The following is a 22,418-nucleotide window of genomic DNA, read 5'->3' as shown; positions in this document are numbered from 1 at the left end:
TATCCTTTTGTGGATGAGTATAGAAGTGATATCAGAAAATAAACAGAACAAAACTGTAATCTAATTTCCATAATACTGATTCTTGGGATGCCTAGTTTTTTGCTCCAACTTACACATCTTTAATAGGTATTGGTTTCACTATTTAAAAGACACTGTGAATTTAATTTATTTCAATGTCTTCCTTTTCATATTGAAGAACACATAAACAAATAAATTAAACAATTTGTTCTTTTAATCATTCTTTATATATACATACAATTATAATAAATTATACAGGTATAATAGAATCCACTGTAAAACAATAATATATATAGTATAGAGGTATTTTGTTCTTGAAATGTAGAAAACAAAGCACACATTTTTAAAACAGTTGACTGGCCACAGTTCCCCAGTTATAATGATGAGCAGAACAATCTTAGCAAGATTTATGTTACAAAACACTGTCTGATATACTATACTGTAATAATATACCAATCATAATGATAACAGGGTTGATTTTATACTTGAGGTAAAGATTTAATCATTTCATCTAATTTCTTTACTAATTCCTCATTTTCTTGACTAGATGATTTTGTCCAGGCCAGAGGTAAATGCTTGGATACAACTTGGCGATCTGTAAACAATATCAAATAATATGTGATAGAATGAATGTAGATAATAAATTTACATGGAATTAAAAATATATTTCTAAATTGTATTTGATATATCTATGGAATTATGCATTTAGAATCACAAAATTGTGTCTTAATCAAAATGTTTAAACTCTTTATATATTTTGAGATTATAACAACAATCAAAAATTGTAATATCATGGAATTTTGTAATCGACATTTAGGTACCAAATCTTTAATGACGGCAAAGTACCGGTACCAAAACCTCTTTACAGACATAAAATCCTGATCTATTTTTTGCATTCATAACTTCTTTTCTTAGCAATTACAAATCAAACATTACAAAAATTATAGGTTTTTCCATTACATTTATTTCATGTTTGAAAATATAAGCCTAAAAGAATAATCACATTGCTATGCTTCATACATAACAGCGTCCAAACCTTCAATTTGAATTTCCATTTAAACTTTAAATAACATGCATGTCAACTTAACACTCAAATTTCTTCATAAGACTTATAGTTGAATGTATACTATACTCTTCAAAAAAATTAGGGGATATTCAGAAACAATACAAAACTGCGGAAATGCACTGCTGTTTTTATTTGAGGTAACCAGTGTATGTTAATAACAGGCCAATTGCCTACACATGAACATGAACAGTGAAAATGGACGTTTTTGATTTTTGTCTTAATAATGAGTAATTGCTCCACCAATCCTCAGACATTCAGCAATTCGACGTGACATGCTCCTAATCAACCGTCCAATCACGATTTGGGCCAATCTGACCAACTCCTCTTGCAGTGCTACGGTCAATTCTTGCAGTGTTCTCGGTTTAAGTTGACGTCAACAAACACGTCTCTCGATCAAATTAAACGTAACACACTAAAGCAAAGATACGCTAAACAGTAAATCTTATGCAAAAACCGATAGGAATGCTAACATGGAAAGATAAACCAGCATGCGGTAGTTTTCATCAACCCTTCCTTGAAGTGTCAAATTTGACAATGAACCCCTCCCATGTGTATGGCGCTATGTGCAGCTCAGTGGTTCTGTTGGGGCAATAAGTTCTTCATCTGTGAACATACTCTCAAAGCATGTCAAGTGTCCATGACCATTTATCATATCACAACCTGCATAGGTATTTGCATTTCAATATCCCCTACTTTTTTTGAAGAGTACATATACAATCATAGCCACTTCGTCATGACAAACACATGGAAAGTTAGTAGTAGACAATCAGAGTGATTTCTTAAATTAATGACGTCATAATTAAGCAATTTGGTACCCAATATGTTAAGATTTGTTGGTGTTTTTACAGAGTGATCATTTTTTTATACTAACCTTGATAAAATTCTCCATTAGGTTTTTGTTTTATATTAGGTATTACAGCTAACCATACAGCTGTATCAGCACCCTGTTCAGCACTACGTAATCTATCTTTCATCTTCTCATAAAAACTAGGCATACCTGACCTTACAGCTGTAAATATAATATATATAATCTATTAGAGGTACCTATACGACATGTTTTATTTATATCTTTAACTACATGACATCTGATTGTTTTTCATTTTCATTAAATTATGTCGTTAATTTATGTAATTTAATGATGCAGTTTTATAAAGTGCCAGTAAATAAACATGTGTTGTTTAATGCATATTCCTACTACTCATATATTTGCTAATCAACAAAATATGATTATGAACATTAGCCTGCATTCAAAGATAAAGGCAATTAAATGTACACCCCCATGAGCTAAATTGTCCGAGCTGTGATGTATATACAAATGACAATATACAACCACACTCTAAAATGTACAAATTCATGTATGTTGCAGTATGGTATTTACAATTGTTTTAGGTTTATGTTCTATTAGTTTTACCTGGAGTATCAGCCCAACCAGGATGCATACAGGAGAAGTGAATACTAGGGTATTTAGTTGCATATATTTCTGTCATCACAACCTGTTGACGTTTATTTTGTGCATAAACCATTGTTCCATCAAAAGAACTAAGTTTTTCAGATTGTAGATCGTCAATATTTAACTTCTGTGTTAACATTCCTCCTGATGTAACAATTATCTACAATTGAAGAAAAAAAAATGTTGTAAAATGTGTGTCAAGGGAGGTAACTGTGTACAACAACCCTTAAGTCATATTATCTCCCCTTAGACCACAGTCTGTACAATATTTGAAACCATCAAGCTTATATCACTATATGCAGACATAAATACACATCATTATTGTACGATTAGCCTTTAGATAAAGCTATTTGTTTGTTTCAATTTCTATGGTCAATTTCTCAACAAAATTTCTTACTGAACTGCCCACAGGAGGCTACATCATGTAAGAATTGTCGGGTCCTAAATCATAAAGGGCAATAACCTCTCCCATGTTTCGCATGCATAATATCCAAATGTAAATTCAAATAAGCTGGAAACTACTGGAGTGTATTAAGGAATGCTGATTGTAATTTCAAGACACATAGGCTGTAATCACTTTACCGTCACTGGCACTTTATTCAAATACGGAGTCAGTCTTGCTTCTCGGGGTTAACCAACAACAAAAGAATATACAACAACGATAGAATATATTTTGTTTCTTAACATTTAAATTCTATATTGTTTTCACTGTTTTGCTCTGTAATAACTTTATGCAGAGCACAGAAATTGTAACTCCAAATTGGTATATTTATATGCATTTTATTACTTACCACTCTTGGGTCATCATATTTCGATAAAACTGATGTCAATCCCGTTGTTAAAATATGTGTACCTGAAAAAATACACAAAAAAAATAATTAGATTGTTATAAAATTTACATCTAGAGTACCATTTGAATTTCATGTGGAATATTTCTTGAACTGACAATCAGTTCATGATCAAATTTGAAAATACATAATAAAATAAAACCAAATCAAGGCATTTACATACATGGCTTACCAAAAATCTTGCTACACTATTTAACAGGGTGACCGTTTATTCTCACGTAGCTTTAGATCTTCATAACTCAGTGTCATGCTGACTTCAACAAGTAAATAGATGGAAAGCTTTCTAAATTCTCCAATTTCTTTTGCAAATTTCACTACTTTAATTGCTTTTTTGTACAAATAATTTTGTCAGGTAAGTGTTTTAGGTTTTCTTTTAATATTTTTTAATAATCATGTTGTGATTAGGTATGAAATCAGGTGTTGAATACAGCTCAATACCTAGCATGTATGCATCCATGATCCATTGGAACTTTTTATTTTTTTGCATTTTTCTACAGTTTAAATACCAACATAGGTCAGTCTCAGGTAAAAATTTAACAAAATAGCCCAAACTACATCTTAAAACAATTGAAGTTGATAATTATTGTTACCTAATGTATTTGTCGCAAAATTCTTTTCATACCCTTCTTCAGTAACTTCTCTAGTATTCACCATACATCCTGCATTATTTATCTGTAAACAAAAATGTTACATTCTGTCAATTGAATGTTTCTATAGTGATCAAATAATTTGAAGATATATTAATATGTATTAATGACACAATTTACCTTGTTCAAGACATTCACTTTTTGTTGATTTTTCTGCCATCAAGAAGATGTATCAATCAATGCATTATGACAAGAATTTGACAAGAATATAAGATCAATTATTTTGCAGATTATATGAGGTGTATATTGATCACTGACAATCTTTTCTGTTACCAAAATCAATGTTGAAATTAATGTCTAAATGACTGTAATACTCACTAAAACATTTAACTTTTCTCCACTAGTTTCAAATTCTTTTGTAAATTTTAAAACATCATTTGGTTTGGACATATCTAGTTGGTGAAGTTTGATGTTCTGGAAAAGAAGTATCGAACATATATATATATATACATTTAAAAATGGTACAAAAAGTAAAGTACAGTTTGTATACAAATACAAAATTGTGTCTCAATATATTCAAGAACCATAACTGTATACAAATACATCAAATATAAACTCTTAATGCATAAGAAAGCTTTTAAAAAATGGCATTCTTTTTGTACTTCTTTTCACAAGAAAAATTGCCACAGACTTATTTGTTGTCATTTCTCTAAAAAAAGAAATATATACTATCTACAGAAAAGAATCAATAAAATATAAGGTATTACCCAATTAAATGATTGTTATCTGCATAACTACTCGTAAAAAATACTAAATATTATGTAAAGATGTAATACCCATAATATATATTGAATAAGTATGCAAACCAGTGGTCAAGGAAAGCCTGGAATTAGCGATATAACTTTTTTAAAATTAAATATCAATGTACCTGATTGCCTGTGATCTCTTTTATTTCATTCAAGGCATCCTCTCCTCTTTTTGGATCTCTACATACCATGTGAACAACTCCTCCTTTAAAAAATAAAGCAGTCCTTCATGTTTATAAAATTGTGCGGGAGTCATAAAGAGCTCCTGATACCTTGAATATATGCAGTTTAAAAGTAAACAAAAACTGAAAGTAGTTTATTAATCTCAATATTTAGGAGAGCGATTTAGCTAATTTGCAGGAGTCTTTAATGACTCCTTCGAAGGAAAGCTGATGTGCGTCGAGAGGAGCAGGAGCGAAAGCTCCCCTTAAACGTGAAGGACTGATAAAGCCAATATACAAATGTCCATCTGGCTTGAGAACCTAAGATAGAGCAATGAGTGCACAATATCTAATTTAGATTTAGTTATGTTTGTGTCAAGATATATGAGCCATCAGTCTATTTAAATATTTTTTGCTGTGTAACTTTCATTGCTGTTTGACCCTTTTCAGTAACAAATGAAAACTGTCTCACCTTAATGAATAATGATCAGTACTGTTTTACAATAGATTATGTTTGTCAATTGGATCTTTTTTCTATTTTTCTAGTGTAAACTTTAAGCCATTCTTAATAAAAAAAAATCTAACTGCAGAACATGTACCTCTCTTGGCTATCTCAATTGCAGCTGATTTTCCAATACCACTATTAGCTCCAGTTATCATGAAACTTCTCCCAGTGACATCAACTTCCAAATCTTTTTCACAAAAATTTTTACTTGCGGATAGGTAGCCATTTCTTTAAGCAAACAAACTCAACATATATTTAAATGTTGTAACAAATAAACTTAGGATTATTCCTAATTAATTCACTTTATCTTCTCAATCTCTTTCCAGTTATAAGGCCTTAGGAAAACAATTTTGACCAGGGAAAAAGAATTGAGATGATGACCTTATTAAATAGATATATATACCAGCAAAAATGTCATACATGAAAGTAACACAGTTTTTGCAGATTCTTTTGATGTAGCCTATGCTTTCTAACATCTAGGAGTGAATTAATTTTTTGCTGTGAAATTCACTAATTTGCTGAGCTCTACCCGGTATTTTGAAAATAATCAATAAGTTTTGAACTGTATACATGTAGTTACTCTTTTGAAGTAATATTTTAATCATAATTAAAATATATAATAATAATAAAAATCGTTTTCTATAGCGCTGAACATTCAGTTAGTCAGTCTAATTAACTCATTTAGACACTTTTATTTTGACTTAAAAGAAAGAAGTGGAGCTCATAGTTTAAACAGGCACGCTTTGAACAAGAAGATAAAAATGTAATTAATTTCTTCATGAAATGTCAAAAAAATCTTAAGTCAAGTACTACAGCGTGATATTATTGATGGACAGTTATCTTTAATTGCAATTTCTCTTTTTCTGCGAACTTTTGAAATTTAAGATCACTGTACCGCAACAATTTATTTCTAAAATAAATAAATACATAACTTTAGTTAAGCATTCTTCACACTCCTAGTTCATAAAGACGGGTAATCCTCCCAGTCCCACCACATTTATTTATTTGTCAAGAAACTTACTTTGTGTATTCTTTCAAGCCCTTCATAAACCATATAGTATTTCTGAAGAAAGACATCTTCATTCACAACCTACGCACCTTTCAATTCTGCAGTCTTTGCTGGTAATTAATTCTTATTTCATTAGGCCTATCGTCTAATGTTATATAACGAAAGTGTGAAAGTTCATTAACCAGGGCGACAGGCCAAATTTTAATAACGATTATTACCTGTAATAAGTACTATTCAACAAAATATTACTAACAGAATTGTTAAAAATTGTATAATATTTAGGAAATATATAAAACTGTAGGATGTCAATTATGGAATTACAAGATTTATACAAAAAAACAACAATATTAACGACAAATTAACAAGCGGAACTGATGACTATGTGCAAAACGTCACCGGAAGTGCTACAGTCTTACTACACAGTACTCGGTGACGTAAACGCACGGAAGTAAACAGGTGGCAGGGCAGAGGGTGTTCTGATAATTATTGATTAATTCTGTTACAGAAGAAAATACCTGTTTTACTATCTTAAACAGCATTATTGATCCATATTTGTGATCAAAATGGTTAGTTATAGATTTACAAATATATATTTTATACATATAGTCTGTGGAAACTGTAAGAAATGAAGTGATTCAGTATAAAGTTACTGTAACTGTAGGTAGTAAACTCGTTTACGTTGTCGTAAATAAGTGTTAGTTTAAAGAGCTAAATCGCTAACATTTGGGACCTAGAAATTGACAAAAGTGGGTCGCAACGCATATAATACTGTAATATGAATGTATATAAACTGAATTACATTCAATGGTTTCCGTTTTACTCCAATTTCTAATCAGTTATGTTCGGCGAAATAAGCCAGCAGTCTCAAGCGAGTGCAAATTTCTAGCGTCTGGTTATTCCTGTCTACATGCGCCGTTTGATTTGGTGCAATGTGTCTAGGCGCGTCCCTCGAGTCTCTTGATACAACTGGGGCTGAAGCTCATTATGGTACACGATTCTTGTACCAATGGTAAAATGTTTATTTTGTCTGAAATATTGGATATCAAAAGCCCATCTTTTTTCGGTAAGATCACAACATGAATGTTGATTTAATTTGACAAATAAATCGTGTTTTCAATGTTGAAGATTTTGGATGATATTGAGTTAGAGACTTAGCTACTTTAAGTGACAAGGACGATTTATCATTTTCCCGACCCAAGACTCCGTATTTGACACACCAAATCAGATAATTTTAACACGATACTACGAAATGCTACAAAATAGACCTAATACCTCATGTTAAAATCTGACAGAATACTTTAATTATTTCTACATCTCTGTGGTGCAGGACGGAGGGCCTGAGAAGGACAGCTGTCTAGTCGTTTGGATGGGACAAAAAACAGAGGTCCTGTGTACGCATTGGTGTGCACATAAAAAAGATCCCTTGGCAGTTGGGATTCGATATAAGAGTAGGTCATTGTTGGAGTATGAATATCTTCTAAGCCCAGCCGGAGCAGTAAGATGTTAAACTCCATTTCGTTTTCCATATCACTGACTTGAAATTTTTTAGGGCAAACTGGAATGTCTTGGTAATAGCACTAGTTGGCTATCAATACTACATGTACTAATGCTGAAAGGGTCGTCAGCTAGTATAATACTAGAGACAAGTACCTGGGGTACCCTTCTGGCTTCTGTATACATAAGATTCCCTGATTGGCTGCAAAAACGACTGTTGATTACATGACCTGATCACACATTAATCATGTTTAAATGACTGTCTTTATGCTAAAGTTTCCTCTGGTCTGGTTTAAACGACTGTCATTATGCTACAGTTTCCTGCGACTGTGGAAATATTTCCCACGAATTCCGAAGTGCTACCGATGTAGCAATACATGTATATTGTAAGACAATGTCAAATATGACCTGCAGGATTTTACAAACTTTATTAAGTCGAGTACCATTACAGGGTTTTGCAACCGATTGGGTACTCTTAACTGTATGCAGAAGGGTCCCTTGGGTTCTTGTCTGTAGTATTTATAGCCCTTCAGCAACACTATTCCATTACTACAAAAAAAGCTGATTGAATTGTTATTTCAAGTCAGAATTGTAAGGTACCATGGGTTTATTTGGGGAGTCATTTTCTCTCAAGGAAAACATACAATGTACTTGTACAGGTATATGTACTCCAATATTTTTAAAATTACCCCTCTTAAAATTGAGGATTTTTACATGACTTGGTAGGTTTCCACTTTATAACATATTTTATGGATTAATTACAATGCAGAAACTTATAATTTTCTTTTTTCAATATATGTATATTTCTAGATGCAGTTTATGCTTTTGTTTAGTCGTCAAGGAAAGCTGCGACTACAGAAATGGTTTGTGGCACATACTGATAAAGTCAAGAAGAAGATAACAAGAGAATTAGTCACATTAGTTTTAGGACGAAAACCTAAAATGTGTAGCTTTTTAGAATGGAAGGATTTAAAAGTAGTATACAAAAGGTGTGTATTTTGTTCATGTATTTCTTAGTGAAATTTTATTAGATGGGCTAAGCTTTTTCTGTAACAGAAATCTTCTTTCAAGCATAATTTTGGTTGTCTGTTGAAAGGCAAAAGTATATTTTTAATGATCAGGAAAGATAAAATTATATAGGCCTACTTGTAAACTCAAATTGCCCACAATAGCTTATATTAAGTATCTTATTAATTAAAGGTGGTCATTCAGTGTGTTGAACAATACTATCTAAATTTATAACAAAATGTGCATTGTTTGAAATGTATCTTTAAGTATACTGGACTCGATATCTGTATACAGAGAGTATTTCAATGCAGGTGTCACACGCAATACCAACACAGCAAATTGTATTTCCTGATACAACCAAACAAACACATGGAAAGACAGTGTTGCCAACCATCATATATAATGTTGGTTGAAAAAATAATCCCTTGTCCTTATTTGTAGATATGCTAGTTTATATTTTTGCTGTGCTATAGAACCAGAAGATAATGAATTACTTACTTTAGAAATTATTCACCGATATGTTGAATTGTTGGATAAGTATTTTGGAAGTGTAAGTATTTAATTTTGTCTATCTAATAAACTTCCCAATAGATAAACTATTGTCTTCGTGTTCAGTAATACAATTTCTCTTACAAATTGATCTTTAAATGTTATGGTTTAGAAAAGGTGTGAATAATAATAGAAAGAAATATTGTATATAAAATTAAATATTAAAAAATAGTTATACATTAACTGTATCTTATGAATTAAATAAAAGGTAGTGTTGCCAATAAGTATATTGGTAAAAATGTTGACAGTAGTTTCTACTTATTTCATGCCACCATCTTTATTGTTACTGAACGCCTGAATGATAATCTATTTCTATCTATATATGTACATCAAGCTCAAGATGGTATGAAACCTATACTTATTTTTATTATGATTAAAAAAGGAAAAATAAGTATTGGCCTCTTGGCAAATTTAGGTTTTAATCTAGAGACTTTATTGCATGTCATATAATTATTTGTTCTTTGTAGTTATAATATATCTCTTTATTACAGGTATGTGAACTAGATATTATATTTAATTTTGAGAAAGCCTATTTTATGTTAGATGAGTTTTTACTAGGAGGTGAAGTTCAAGAGACGAGCAAGAAAAATGTACTCAAAGCTATCGCAGCGCAAGATCTCCTACAAGAGGTAAGATGTCAATTTCATTGCCAAAATATTTATGATTATTTTAGAATGCTGTTTGTGTTTAATACAACTATACCAATATATTCTTAATCAATATAATCTATCATTCATAAAATTTTTATTGTCATGTTATAGAACTAATCAGAGAATAATGGTGCTTTAATAAAGGTATACATACGGTTGTAATAAAAAGGAATAAAGTATAACAAGCGTGACACATACATGGTCTAAATATTTCAAAAGAAATACATTAAACAGCCTTGTTACAGCTGTTCAAAACTGCCCCCTTGTAGTTTTACTGTTTTGACAGATCCTATTGCACGGTCGGCTTGAAAATATTGAATGGGTCAATTGAATAAAGTTCTTATTGTCTTGGTTAAATAATGTAGGCAACTTTCATGCCACCTTCCTTCTTTATTCCTTTATGGTAAAATCAATCAATAATATGTGTGCCATGTGTGATATAATGATTTGAAATACCCATATGATTTAACCAGATGTGTGTTTAATACCCACTTTAATACTAAACACTCCCATATCAATATTCATTAATTAACAGTATTCTTGGAGCATGCCAAAATTATAATGCTGCTCTCATTTAAACAAAATTAAATGAAAGTTCTTTAATCAAATTGGTAGTTCAGGAATAAAACTAATTGAATGTCTATCTATAATAAAGAGGAAACATGAAAGTCATAGCATGTAAAGCATGCCGTTTTTTTTTTAAAACAGTAGTTTTAATAACCTTTTTTTAAATTTTTTTAGAAATTTTTTTTTACATTAGAAGCATGCCTAATATTCATAATGATTTAGAGTTTATCATTAAAGTAATTTTTAAAAAAAATATTTAACATATTGATTTATATTAGTAAACGAGAAATCACATGGTTGATTGCACACCTCCAGTTTACCGGTTGTTTTAAATCAATAAGCCACTTCACTTGAAAAGTAGTTGAATCATTAGAAATTGTAATAAATTACAATAAAAGTTGTAAGACAACCAGTCTTTTACATGTGTTGCACACTTTATGGAATATTTCAAATTTTCATTTTAATTTCTTGATGCAACTCCTTTGTACTACTTTCTATTTTGCTTTTAATTTCCTAAAGGACGATGCAATAGAAACTGCTCTTAAAGAATATGGCTTAGTATAATCTCTTCAACCATTAATGTATCTTATAAAAGGTATTCAGCTAGTTATGTTGATAATTGTCATGTTTTCTGGGACTTAAATCAGTTTTTGTTTGATCCTGTATAAAGCAATAGCTACTTTGTGCATACACTGTTTCATTTGCCATTTCAATTTTTCTTTATTTGTCATGACTCGAATATAATGTGATGCGAATGGCAAGGAAAAGGTTGTGAAATTTGTCTGAATCTGTCTCACTACATGTACTTCTTAAAAATATGTTCCTTCAAGTTTAATTAAATCATCTGTTTGACCAACTATAGTTAATATTTAATTATCTGAAAGTATTATCTTTCTAATGGTTACGGATTTTTTTTTTCTTTTCTGAATTTGTATTGATGCCATTCCTCAATAAATCAACTACTGTTTGTCCGTAAGTGCATGCTTTTCTATATTTAGAGGGATGTGTCACTCAGTCATAATGGTAGCAGCGTTGAGATTTGTATTGTATTGAAATTTCTCAAATTGTACAATGATTTATTTACCATATCATTCTCGACATGCTTTTCCAAGTCAAACTCAAATTACATAAGAACAAATTAAAAACTAGAACATTTTGAAAAATTAAAAAGCTGGATATTTTATTCCACCTAAACTGATTTTATATCTCAATTGTCGGTACTTGTAGCCCATTTTTTTTTTACCTGAAGAAAGGCATTGATATGGACTAATTATCTTTCCACTCTCTTTCATATATTGTTTCATACTTATCAGGCAATTGTCTTTACTCTTGTTAGATAAGATTCACGAATAATAAATAAAATAGGACAGAGTTATTGTAATGAGAAACTGCCTGTATAACTATACTCTTAAAAAAAAAAGGAGGGGATATTCAGAAACAATACAAAACTGCAGAAATGCACTGCTGTTTTTATTAGAGCTAACCAGTATATGTTAATAACAGGCCAATTGCCTACACATGAACATAAACAGTTCATATGGGTGGCTTATCTGACGGCCCCATTTCACTCGCAAAGAGATACACAGTCAAAAGTGAAAATGGACGTTTTTGATTTTTGTCTTAATGAGTAATTGCTCCACCAATCCTCAGACATTCAGCAATTCGTCGTGGCATACTCCTAATCAACCGTCCAATTACGATTTGGGGCAATCTGACCCACTCCTCTTGCAGTGCCATGGCCAATACTTGCAGTGTTGTCGGTGACGTCGACGAACACGTCTCCCGATCAAATTAAACGTAACACACTAAAGCAAAGATACGCTAAACAGTAAATGTTATGCAAGAACCGATAGGAAAGCAAACATGGATAGATAAACCTGCGCGCGGCAATTTTCATCAACCCTTCCTTGAAGTGTCAAATTTGACAATGAACCCCTCCCACGTGTATGGCGCTATTGCGTGTCGCATGTGCAGCTCAGTGGTTCTGTTGGGGCGATAAGTTCTTCATCTGGGAACATACTCTCAAAGGATTTCAAATGTCCATGGCTATTTATCATATCGCAACCTGCTTGCATTTAAATATCCCCTACTTTTTTTTGAAGAGTATATAATGCCATGATAGAATATAAAAGAAGTAATGGAAGGTGCAGTGTATTGAGCATGTAGCTCTGTTTTGTGTGGAATTATTACAAGAATCATTTGATGTTACCCAATGTTTTCTTCACCAGATTGTTATAATCAGTTCTCTTCAACATTGTTTTTGTTATCACTTTTAAAATCTTTTACATTTCGTTGTTTGACTTTTGTAGATTGCTCCTTATTGTACTTTCTAGTTTGTCTTTGTTGTTTCTTTAATTGAAATCTTGATTCCAAATTAAGTTTTCATCACTAATCATTATTTAAAATCTTTTTTATTCTTAAAGAAAATCTTTAGATTTATTTTGTCAAATATTATTTCTAGCAGAAAGCCAATATTTCTGGAAAGTTTCGATTTTCGGGTTTTCCAACCTAATACATGTATGACAAGTTTGTAATAATAGGGATTTTTTTTTTCTAAACAATATTTATTCACAGAAACTGGATTGGAGAACAGGCAGAAGCCTATAAACCCCCTCTCCATGTAATAGGGATGACTTTAATATGACTGCAGGAATTAAATAAATGTATCTAGTAGCATGATGTGATACATAATCTTACATGTAAATACATAACATAATGTTTTGTATTCTTTTCTTGAAACTTTAACAACTTTCTAATATCATGCTCATAAGAACACACACACAAATATAGATCAGAATACATTCAGGTGTTACTGAAACATAAGAAAATTATAACTTCTAATGGATTTTAAGAACGGTTATTGGTACATCACTGTAGAGTATATTGCAGTTTAATAATCACTGTTTTAAAATGGTGTGTTCTTCAATTAAAGGCAATATTTTAGTTCTCAACATCTAGAATTCTATGCGCAAAAAGATTTTTGTCACAGAATTTTATATCATTGCAGTAATAAATCTCTAATATGCCTAAATAAAAATTTTATAGAGAGTCCAAAGAAAAGACAATACTCATCCATCAATATAAATGTATGAACATTGTTACATACTAGTAATTAAAAAAATTATGTATTTGAATCCATCAAGCATAACAGAAGTTATGGCATATTTGTTTAAATTGATTTATTGATTTATAATAACTTTAGCTGACTAGCAAGTCTTGGTATTAAAACAATACATACTAGTTACATACTAGTAATTAAAAAAATTATGTATTTGAATCCATCAAGCATAACAGAAGTTATGGCATATTTGTTTAAATTGATTTATTGATTTATAATAACTTTAGCTGACTAGCAAGTCTTGATATTAAAACAATACATACATATTTGACTATTAGTATAAGGATGTTTATTTGGCATATTGGGCTTTAATAAGAAGTTTCATTTTCAGATTAGATTGCAATCTATGCTGCAAATATTGAGTTTTGGTGTTTGGCCTTAGTATAGAAAACACCAAGTTATTGCTTTTGTTATTGACTATTTTCATGTTATTTATGTGTTTTTTTTATCTTATTTTCCTACTACAGGAGGAGACCCCCCAAGGCTTCTTTGATGATCACGGTTTAGGTTAATGGCAGGTAGATTCACCCATTCGTTGGATGTTTAGACAAAAGAAAATACATGTATTATTATAAGTAGTCTCTGAAATACATTTTTCTTTTTATAAATCTGGAATATATCAAGATGATTCTGATGGGAGAAATTAAACAATTTGGTTGTGTAAAGTTTACACTGTAATCATGTTTTTTTAGGTGTAAATGTACATATTACAATGAATACAATGATGTGAACTACAAATTCGAAAATTGCTTCTCAGTGATATATTAGACAAAAATATTTTCTGTTGTATTTTAACCAATTTTGCAATTTCATAAATAATTGACTCACTCAAGTTTTGTTTAAATGGTGTCTGACTATCTGATCTCCATATCATTTTATTATCAACAAAAAATAGACATACAGAAAAAGCTGGGATGCATCATAATAAAATAAGATCCCCGGATTTGAAATACATTGTATTCAGCATGATGCTATGTGAGTCAGTGACTCACTGCTATTTGACAGATTTTGAAAAAAAATGATTCTACATAATTTTGTTCATAACATAAAAATTATTTATTACATGTACTTTTTTTTCCCCCATCACAATCATACTGATACTATGGTGCGTAAATATGTGAGATTTGTGAAATATATTGTCTTTAATAATAACTGTATGCTTATTAATTGGACTGAGTATTACTGGTATCAGCCATGACTTCCATCTGAGTATTAATACTAATCTACAATATCTCTATATTTAGTATATAATAAATATTATTTTACATATACATAATGTACTTCATAGGAACTCAGTCTTGTACGTTATCAAATTTGTGCATGAATTACTAAATTAACACTTATAACACTTGAGTGAACATAGATTTACGAGTCTCTCAGTGAACATAAATTTACAAGTAATGGTACTGATCTAGAAAATACATTTTTTCAGTAAATTCTATTGTGGATTGTTTCCCTTGATCCAGTTCAGATCATATTGATTACAAAAAAAAAATCTCTTCAACAATTAGTTTTTCCTATTGTCAATTTTCCATTTACTGTACTTGTATTAGAAGAAAATTTGTGGATCTAGCGTGCTGCAAATGGACATTTATGATCATTATAACAGTGTTGTATGGGACTGAGCACCTTTTGTGGTTCTGTTAAAATTGTAATGTGTTTAAGTCATTGGTGCAATTTATGCTATATCAAAATGTGAACGGATGTTTCATCATAGTTAGGAAGAATTCAATATCTAAATTTGAATTAGTATATTTTGATAAAAAATTGAATAACGTGATGGCATTGTTTTAAAATGTTTATTTTCTTTATTATTAAGCTCAAGACATTCCTGTTAGTGTTCATGACAGTTTATTAGATTTGTTTATTTTAATGGTTTATATATTATTTTACTTTACTTTACATATAGAATTATGCCAATCTAACATTTTGATGGATATTAGTAATGATGCCAGTCTTAATTTAAACACTTTTCTACAGTACAATATTATTTCAGTATGAAAGATTGTCCAGTTACCTAAATTTATCTCATATTAAGCATATCTCATTGTGAAACTATAATTTGTAATGAAATCTGATAACTTGCAATTAGGGTGTTCATTTTTTACGAATGCTTTTTTTTTTTTAAGCAAATTTGATTTATATGTATGTTAGTGATTTGCAATTGATTTGCTCTAAGTTTTCTTGTTGTCTATATGTATATCTTTACCACTAAATCTGTATTTATCAGTTTAATACCAAACGTTAAGTTCGGTGTCTAAATTATTTTGTCTGTGTACATCAAAGTAAGTTGGAAGTCTAAATTTGGAAAAAAAAATAGAAAATTAATTAAAGTTATAACTAATACATGTAACGTTATAAGAGTGCTTCCACTACTTCCAGAAAAAAAGGTTTTGCCAGGAAACAGCTGTTCACAACAGCTTAATTGTGAATTGTACATTTCTTTCAAGACACAATATATCATATGGAGAGTTATTAACTTATTGATATCCATGACTTTATAATGTAATCTGACTGTTCTTTGTTTGTAATTCCTGTTCATCATACAGTGCATAATATTCAATAAATATTGTCTTTATTAAAAAAAAAATCCATTGCAGTTATTATTAATTCTAAAATCAATTCTGCGAGTGCATACATATATGCCTACATATAAATATATACAGAAATAAGTTTTGGTATATTGTTCTTTCGTAGTACATCTGTAAACCCTAAATAAGAATTTCATTTAGTTCATTTTTCAATGGTAAGATGTTAATACATTCAATTTTCGCTTGCATGCTTTATAAAAAAATTTCACCATGTTCCCTGCACCTTTACAAGTTAGTTTATTTTTTGCTTTGGTAAATGGCTTTATTGACAATGATTTATAGTGATCAACATTTTTCTGACATTTTTTTCTATAATGCATACATGGTTAAAGAATTCCAAATAAAATCATAGTGGAATCATTGTAAGCATAGTAAACTTAAAAGATTAATGTAAGCGAACATTAGTTTAAAACTGAACAACAGTTTTGATTTATTCAAATTATTGAACTGTTTTACATGTCATTCAAACTATTTCAAAATGTTGATGATTGTAAACTGGCTGTCATTGTGGAAGAAGTGGATTTGAACAAGGTTTGACTCAGAAGATCAGAGAAAAAAAGATTTGGAATTAAAGAACAGGTTTTGAATATTCATAAATCTACATTATATTTCTCTTTTAAATATGATTTTCAATTATATTAAAATATAAATTGAAAATTTCTTCTTTTTCATAATGATGCTAATAAGAGAGGATGTTTATTTCTTCTTCTTTTTTTTCTATTTTAACTGTAGTATTATTTATTTTTAGTTTACGATATCAAAGAAACCTTGGGATATCTCCACACCTGCCTGCTTGTAGTTTATTTAAAGCGTCTATTTAGTTTTTGTGTATATATTTTGACTAATTCTGATAAAATACTAATATTGCAGCTAGTAACATGGGGTGAAAATAAAGAATTACAACGGAATATAATCTTGCTTCTTTGGCTTAAATTTTTAGCAGCTAAGGGGCACTGTTGAGACGTGCAGATGGGTCCCATGTACATGGGTCCCATGTCCATCTTCGTTAGCCCGATGGTGCAGAAAAGTACGACTTTAAACCCGATCTTATTTCAGTTGTTTTTGTAGCAGCTTCCTGTGGGGTTTTATGTGCAATAAAGCACCAGATATAGGAACTGAGTTCTTTCCATAAAGTGCATCGCAATACCTGTACATTTTATAAATCCTATGCCTTTAGGATGTTATAAGGAACTTATCTCAAAACAAAAGATTTTGGATACCATCTGGTGTAACTGTGTGCTCTCTCTTTCACTGCTCATCTGTGCTATGATGTATGTGCTACGATTTAGTCAAAATATTGTTTACTAAATGTGGGGCTGTTTATGTTGTTAATCATGTTATTGTTGTTGCTTTTTTTTAATACTAGTTTACTTATTTCATATTCACTACTTTTATATGTTCTTACTGTTGATTAAGCTTTTCTCAATATATAGATTATTATCACATTACTGACTTTCAGACCATTATAATATCCATTATAAGCTATAAAGGTTATTTTTCGTACAATCAGGGGCCATAATCCAGGAAGTTATGGTCCAATTTGCACAAATGTCGAAAGAAACCAAGACCTTTGGATTTTAATCATGCATGATCGAAAAGAACCAAGATCATTGTGATATAAACATAAATTTAAAGTTTCATCAAAATCGGATCAAAATTGTGGCCTCTAGAGTATCCACAACCTTGGTATTACATACTTTTACACTATTTCCATACAAGGAGTGGCCATTTTGTACGGCAGTTTTGGTCAGAATTTTACGAAAAATTAAACCTTTATTTATATGCAACGGTTATATATTTAAACGTTTTTTAAAATCGAATACAAATTGTGAATTCTAGCGGGTCCGAAAGCTAAAATGCGATTTTTCGAACTATCAGGGGACGTAATCCAGGAAGTTATGTTCAGATATACGCGATTATCGAAAGGAACCAGGATCTTTGTTATATACGCATAAAGTTTCATCAAAATCAGATCAAAATTGTGATCTCTAGAGGGTCCTCAATTAAAAACGTTATTTCTCGAACAATCAGGAAATTATGGTGCGATACATGCCAATATCGAAAGAAACAGAGATTTTTGGGAGATAGACCTATATTTCAAGTTTCGTCACAATCGGATAAAAATTGTGACCTGTATAGTGTTCACAAACAAATTGTGGATGGACGTCCGGACGGCGTAATACATCCACATGAAAATGTAGGGGTATAAAAAGAATGTACATATTTTAAAACTCTTGTTTAGGCAATTTATATCATCAAACAGAGAAGGGAGGGGAGGGGGAGAGAGTGAGTAATCCAATAAAAATAATAAAGATCCTTAGAAAAAATAAAAATTCACTGTTTTGGGAGGAATTTGGACATATGTTTTTATGGAGTATATATACATAATAAATATATAGTTTAAAAGATACATTAAGTTTATTAAAAGTTTAATAACTTTATCAAATTTTAATAAAGGAATAGAGGCTGGAGATATTTAATAAAACCTACAAATTAAATGCATTCCTTGAAAGTTTTTTTTTTTTGCTTATTTGGAATATGGATGTAAACGGTCTGACCCTTCTTTCAATAATTGAACCCTTCAGTCATACTAGAAATAAAATATATAGGTATGTTCTGATATGTTCTGTTGTGTTATTTTTGTTTATATGTTTTTCTTGTGTATGATATTCGTCACCACTCCACCACACTTCTTTTTTATTAAATTATATTTCTATACTATATTTATAAAATAACTTTTAATATAATTAATCATCATTTATGCATCCTAATTTTAAATAAAATTTTATTTTTGTGCATCTATTATAATGAAGAGGAGATATGTATGTATTTCAAATACTTAGAATTCATTTATTATTAAATATGTCCTGTATCTTAGAATCAACTGTGTTGCATATTGTTTAAATTTATAATTTTTATTCTTCAGGAAAATGATGAGCCAAAATCTATCCTGGAAGAAATGGGTTTCACAGTGTCGAGTTAATGTTATTGATATTGTGATAATCTTTCGTTCACCAGTCAGTGCCTAGAGACACAACAAAGACTGAAATGACTAAAGAACCAAATCATTTTAAAACCATTATATTCCAATTCCATTTTATTCAAATATATTTGAAATTTTTATTGATAGCAATCATAGAAACCGTGATTATGTTTCAGAAATTGAAAAAGTATATTTCATAGTCGCTAGTCATTACTAATAATAAAAAATTATTTATATTTCATTAGAATTATTCTGATTAAACTTACATTATCTTTGTACATACACGCTTTGACCATTTAATATCAGCAGTCTTGAACAAAAAATTTAATTTAAAAATCTGTATGATTTGTTTTCTGCTCCAACACCAAATAAATAATACCTGCATTTATTGTTTGATTATTTAAACATACATTATGCAAGAGCTAAATCTGCATTGCAGCCAATTGCAGGTCTTTCTTTAGGCCTGAAATGTTATATAATCAACTCTCGATGCCATCTTATGTGTCGGACTTTCACTGGATTTAAATCTGATCTGCTGCTCCCCACACATTGATGATTAAAAAAAAAAATGGATAATCCGGACTATGTTTTTTATTGTACCGACTTCATGATGATTGAGACTAGGCCCAAAATACAATCGCTAATATCTTGGTTCAGAGTGGAACAATTTTTTAACTATTATAGCGAGAAGGAGTACTGCCAGCTCTTTATCTATTCTTCCAGGATAATGTATCTTTAATAAATTAGAATGCAGAAATTTAAAATTGCTAAAATACAACTTTTACTAATGTAAAAGCCCAACATTGAAACTTTTTTCATTTGCAACAGTACATGTATTTGAAGACAAGGTCACAATAATATAACTTAAATCATCAATATGTCAATTATAAGGCAACACAAATAAAATAACTTGTTTCTCGGGCACCGCCCGCACGCAAAATTGGTTGCGCGTGCAGTCTATTTATTAGTCTTGATGAAAAAAAATAAATATGTAACGCCCGCCCGCACATCGACAAGCAAGTCGTAAAAAAAAATATCCCGCGTGTACCTACATCCGCCATACATGTATATCTATTCAAATGTATTAAAACTGATTCAGATGAACATGCTGTCTTTTTTATCCGAACAATGGCGAAGTTTGGCAGATTTGCCTTTTTTATTGATATCGAAAGAACCTCCATTTTGTATCACGTGATATTAATTACCTCCCCTGATAAACTAGAATTTGATTCGTGTTAAAAGTCATTGGCGACAATATTTCAATCATTCGATCGTAATCGGCTCATTATTGCCGGCTTCAGTCGGTCCTTGTTTGGAAAATCCTATTGATAAAATAATGAACCGTAGAACAGGTTAATTAATTATAGCTAAGAATACGATACGATGACGATAGTCGTCATAATGTGATAATGCATACCTTAGAATCTGGGTCATTATTAGCACATTTACGGTAGTTTCGATAATCCGGAAAATAATAATTGGATTACCGATTTGATGGTTTTACTGACCAGTTGTTAGTTAGATTTAAATAGTCATTCAATATAAACACCGGATAGAACACCGAATATCCTGAGAAACACACCGAATATCCCAAGAAACAGTATTTCCGGCAATCTCCAATACCGATGACACGGTGTGACATGCATTTGTTGGAATTCGGTAAATAATTATAAACAAACCGGCGATACTAGATTTAGTTTTAAATACTGTTTACCATGATTATTATTTTTGATACACCTGGTGAAAGAGGCTTAGTTTTTAAAAATATTGTTGTCTTTATGGAGGGCTATTACATAGTCGTATGGAATTTTATTTTAAACCAATTTCAATTATGTGAATTAAATATGGAAAATTATTTTCCTTTCAGTCAGTGTTCAGTCTCAGTGTTTTAGTAGACTTGATTTTGGGTTTATGTTTTAAGTATGTACAATAAAGTTGAATATAACGGAAAGCAAAAACGTAAACAAGTAATGACTTTCTCATTTAAAAAAAAAAAAAAGAAAGACCGCCCTCCCGCCCCAACAATTTTCAGCAATAGCCAAATTTTATTTTGCACCATCAATGAGTAAAAAAAAAAAAAGAAACCGCCCTCCCTCCCTACAGTTTCAGCTGTCAGTTGCCCGAGAAACAAGACATTTATTTTGTGTGGCCTAAAAGGGAGACAAATAAATAGGTTGATTAATAGTTCTATAAAATGTTAAAACACTCTTGTCAGGATTTGTTGTGCTTAAATAAATGTATGTGGCCTTTTTGAGTATCTTTATTTTAAATCAGTGTTGTCTTGATTTTCTTACATATAAAATATATATCTCATTCTTTCCAGAAGTCAAAAAGCGAATAATTAAATTATGAATAAAAATATTATAATTGTTATATAAATGTATCTATATGAATATTAAAATGTTATCTACTTTGTATTTGTTGTTTTTTTGTATTGGTACATTTGCATTTTTCAAGTACAAGATTTTTCTTAAAGAGTAATTCTTACTGTTTAAATCCCTTGAAAATTTGGGGTAATGCATCTGAAATAGTGGTCAAATATGTTGCATAAATACGAATAGGGCTTTTTTTTGCACTGATATTGAGGAATCGGATATTGAGCACCGAAGTCGCGAACTGGTTCCTTTTATTCGGCTAGTCCTAAAGAGGAACTAATTAAAAATTCAGTGGCAGAGAATGCTTTTTCACAAAGTCACTAAAATTGAATCAGCCAGCCCAAAGAAGGAACCTTATGGAAATTTGGCGTCACACTACTGAAACGTCATCCTTCAAAATGTGGGTGTATGATCATTGTGGAATTTATCTTTGACAGACAATAGAACAATCCAAAAGAGAAGTAAAATAAACCATTGACAAAACCAATGTGTCCAATACAAAAGTCTAGTTTGAATTTCCATATATCTTTTCAACATGCAGCATGTTTAAGTTTTTATTCACATAGTCTTAAATAAAGTCTTTTTATAGTTTAGTTACAAAGTCAGTAAGAGTAGACACTTGTAGGATACTGG

The 22,418-nt window shown here is 30.6% G+C and overlaps 2 protein-coding genes across 5 annotated transcripts; one reads left to right on the top strand and one right to left on the bottom strand.

Moving 5' to 3' along the window:
* Positions 1-214: 214 nt before the first annotated feature.
* Positions 215-6,825, bottom strand: LOC126818888 (dehydrogenase/reductase SDR family member 12). Its single transcript, XM_050546565.2, has 9 exons — positions 6,463-6,825; positions 5,536-5,669; positions 4,898-4,980; positions 4,348-4,443; positions 3,973-4,054; positions 3,326-3,387; positions 2,496-2,694; positions 1,956-2,093; positions 215-613 (listed from the first exon to the last, which is right to left on the bottom strand). The coding sequence occupies exons 1-9, from the start codon at positions 6,522-6,524 to the stop codon at positions 498-500; spliced, it is 972 nt and encodes a 323-aa protein (XP_050402522.1). The 5' UTR covers positions 6,525-6,825; the 3' UTR covers positions 215-497.
* Positions 6,826-6,874: 49 nt separating this feature from the next.
* Positions 6,875-21,825, top strand: LOC126818989 (AP-1 complex subunit sigma-2). 4 transcript variants are annotated; one of them, XM_050546931.2, is made up of 6 exons: positions 7,370-7,513; positions 8,755-8,933; positions 9,394-9,502; positions 9,993-10,130; positions 11,238-11,313; positions 19,354-21,825. In XM_050546931.2, exons 1-5 carry the CDS (start codon positions 7,457-7,459, stop codon positions 11,280-11,282), a joined length of 528 nt encoding a protein of 175 aa, XP_050402888.1. In that variant the 5' UTR covers positions 7,370-7,456; the 3' UTR covers positions 11,283-11,313; positions 19,354-21,825. The 4 variants fall into 4 exon arrangements, with proteins under 4 accessions (XP_050402971.1, XP_050402888.1, XP_050402809.1 ...); XM_050547014.2 differs by lacking the exons at positions 7,370-7,513; positions 11,238-11,313 and adding an exon at positions 6,875-7,016; XM_050546852.2 differs by lacking the exons at positions 11,238-11,313; positions 19,354-21,825 and adding an exon at positions 14,304-16,426 and having other exon boundaries at positions 7,373-7,513.
* The last annotated feature ends 593 nt before the right edge of the window (positions 21,826-22,418 follow it).

This window comes from Patella vulgata, chromosome 1, assembly GCF_932274485.2.
Source record: "Patella vulgata chromosome 1, xgPatVulg1.2, whole genome shotgun sequence".
NCBI lineage: Eukaryota > Metazoa > Mollusca > Gastropoda > Patellidae > Patella > Patella vulgata.
Note: the sequence above shows the minus strand (reverse complement) of the source record. Positions and strands in the feature narration are given on the sequence as shown.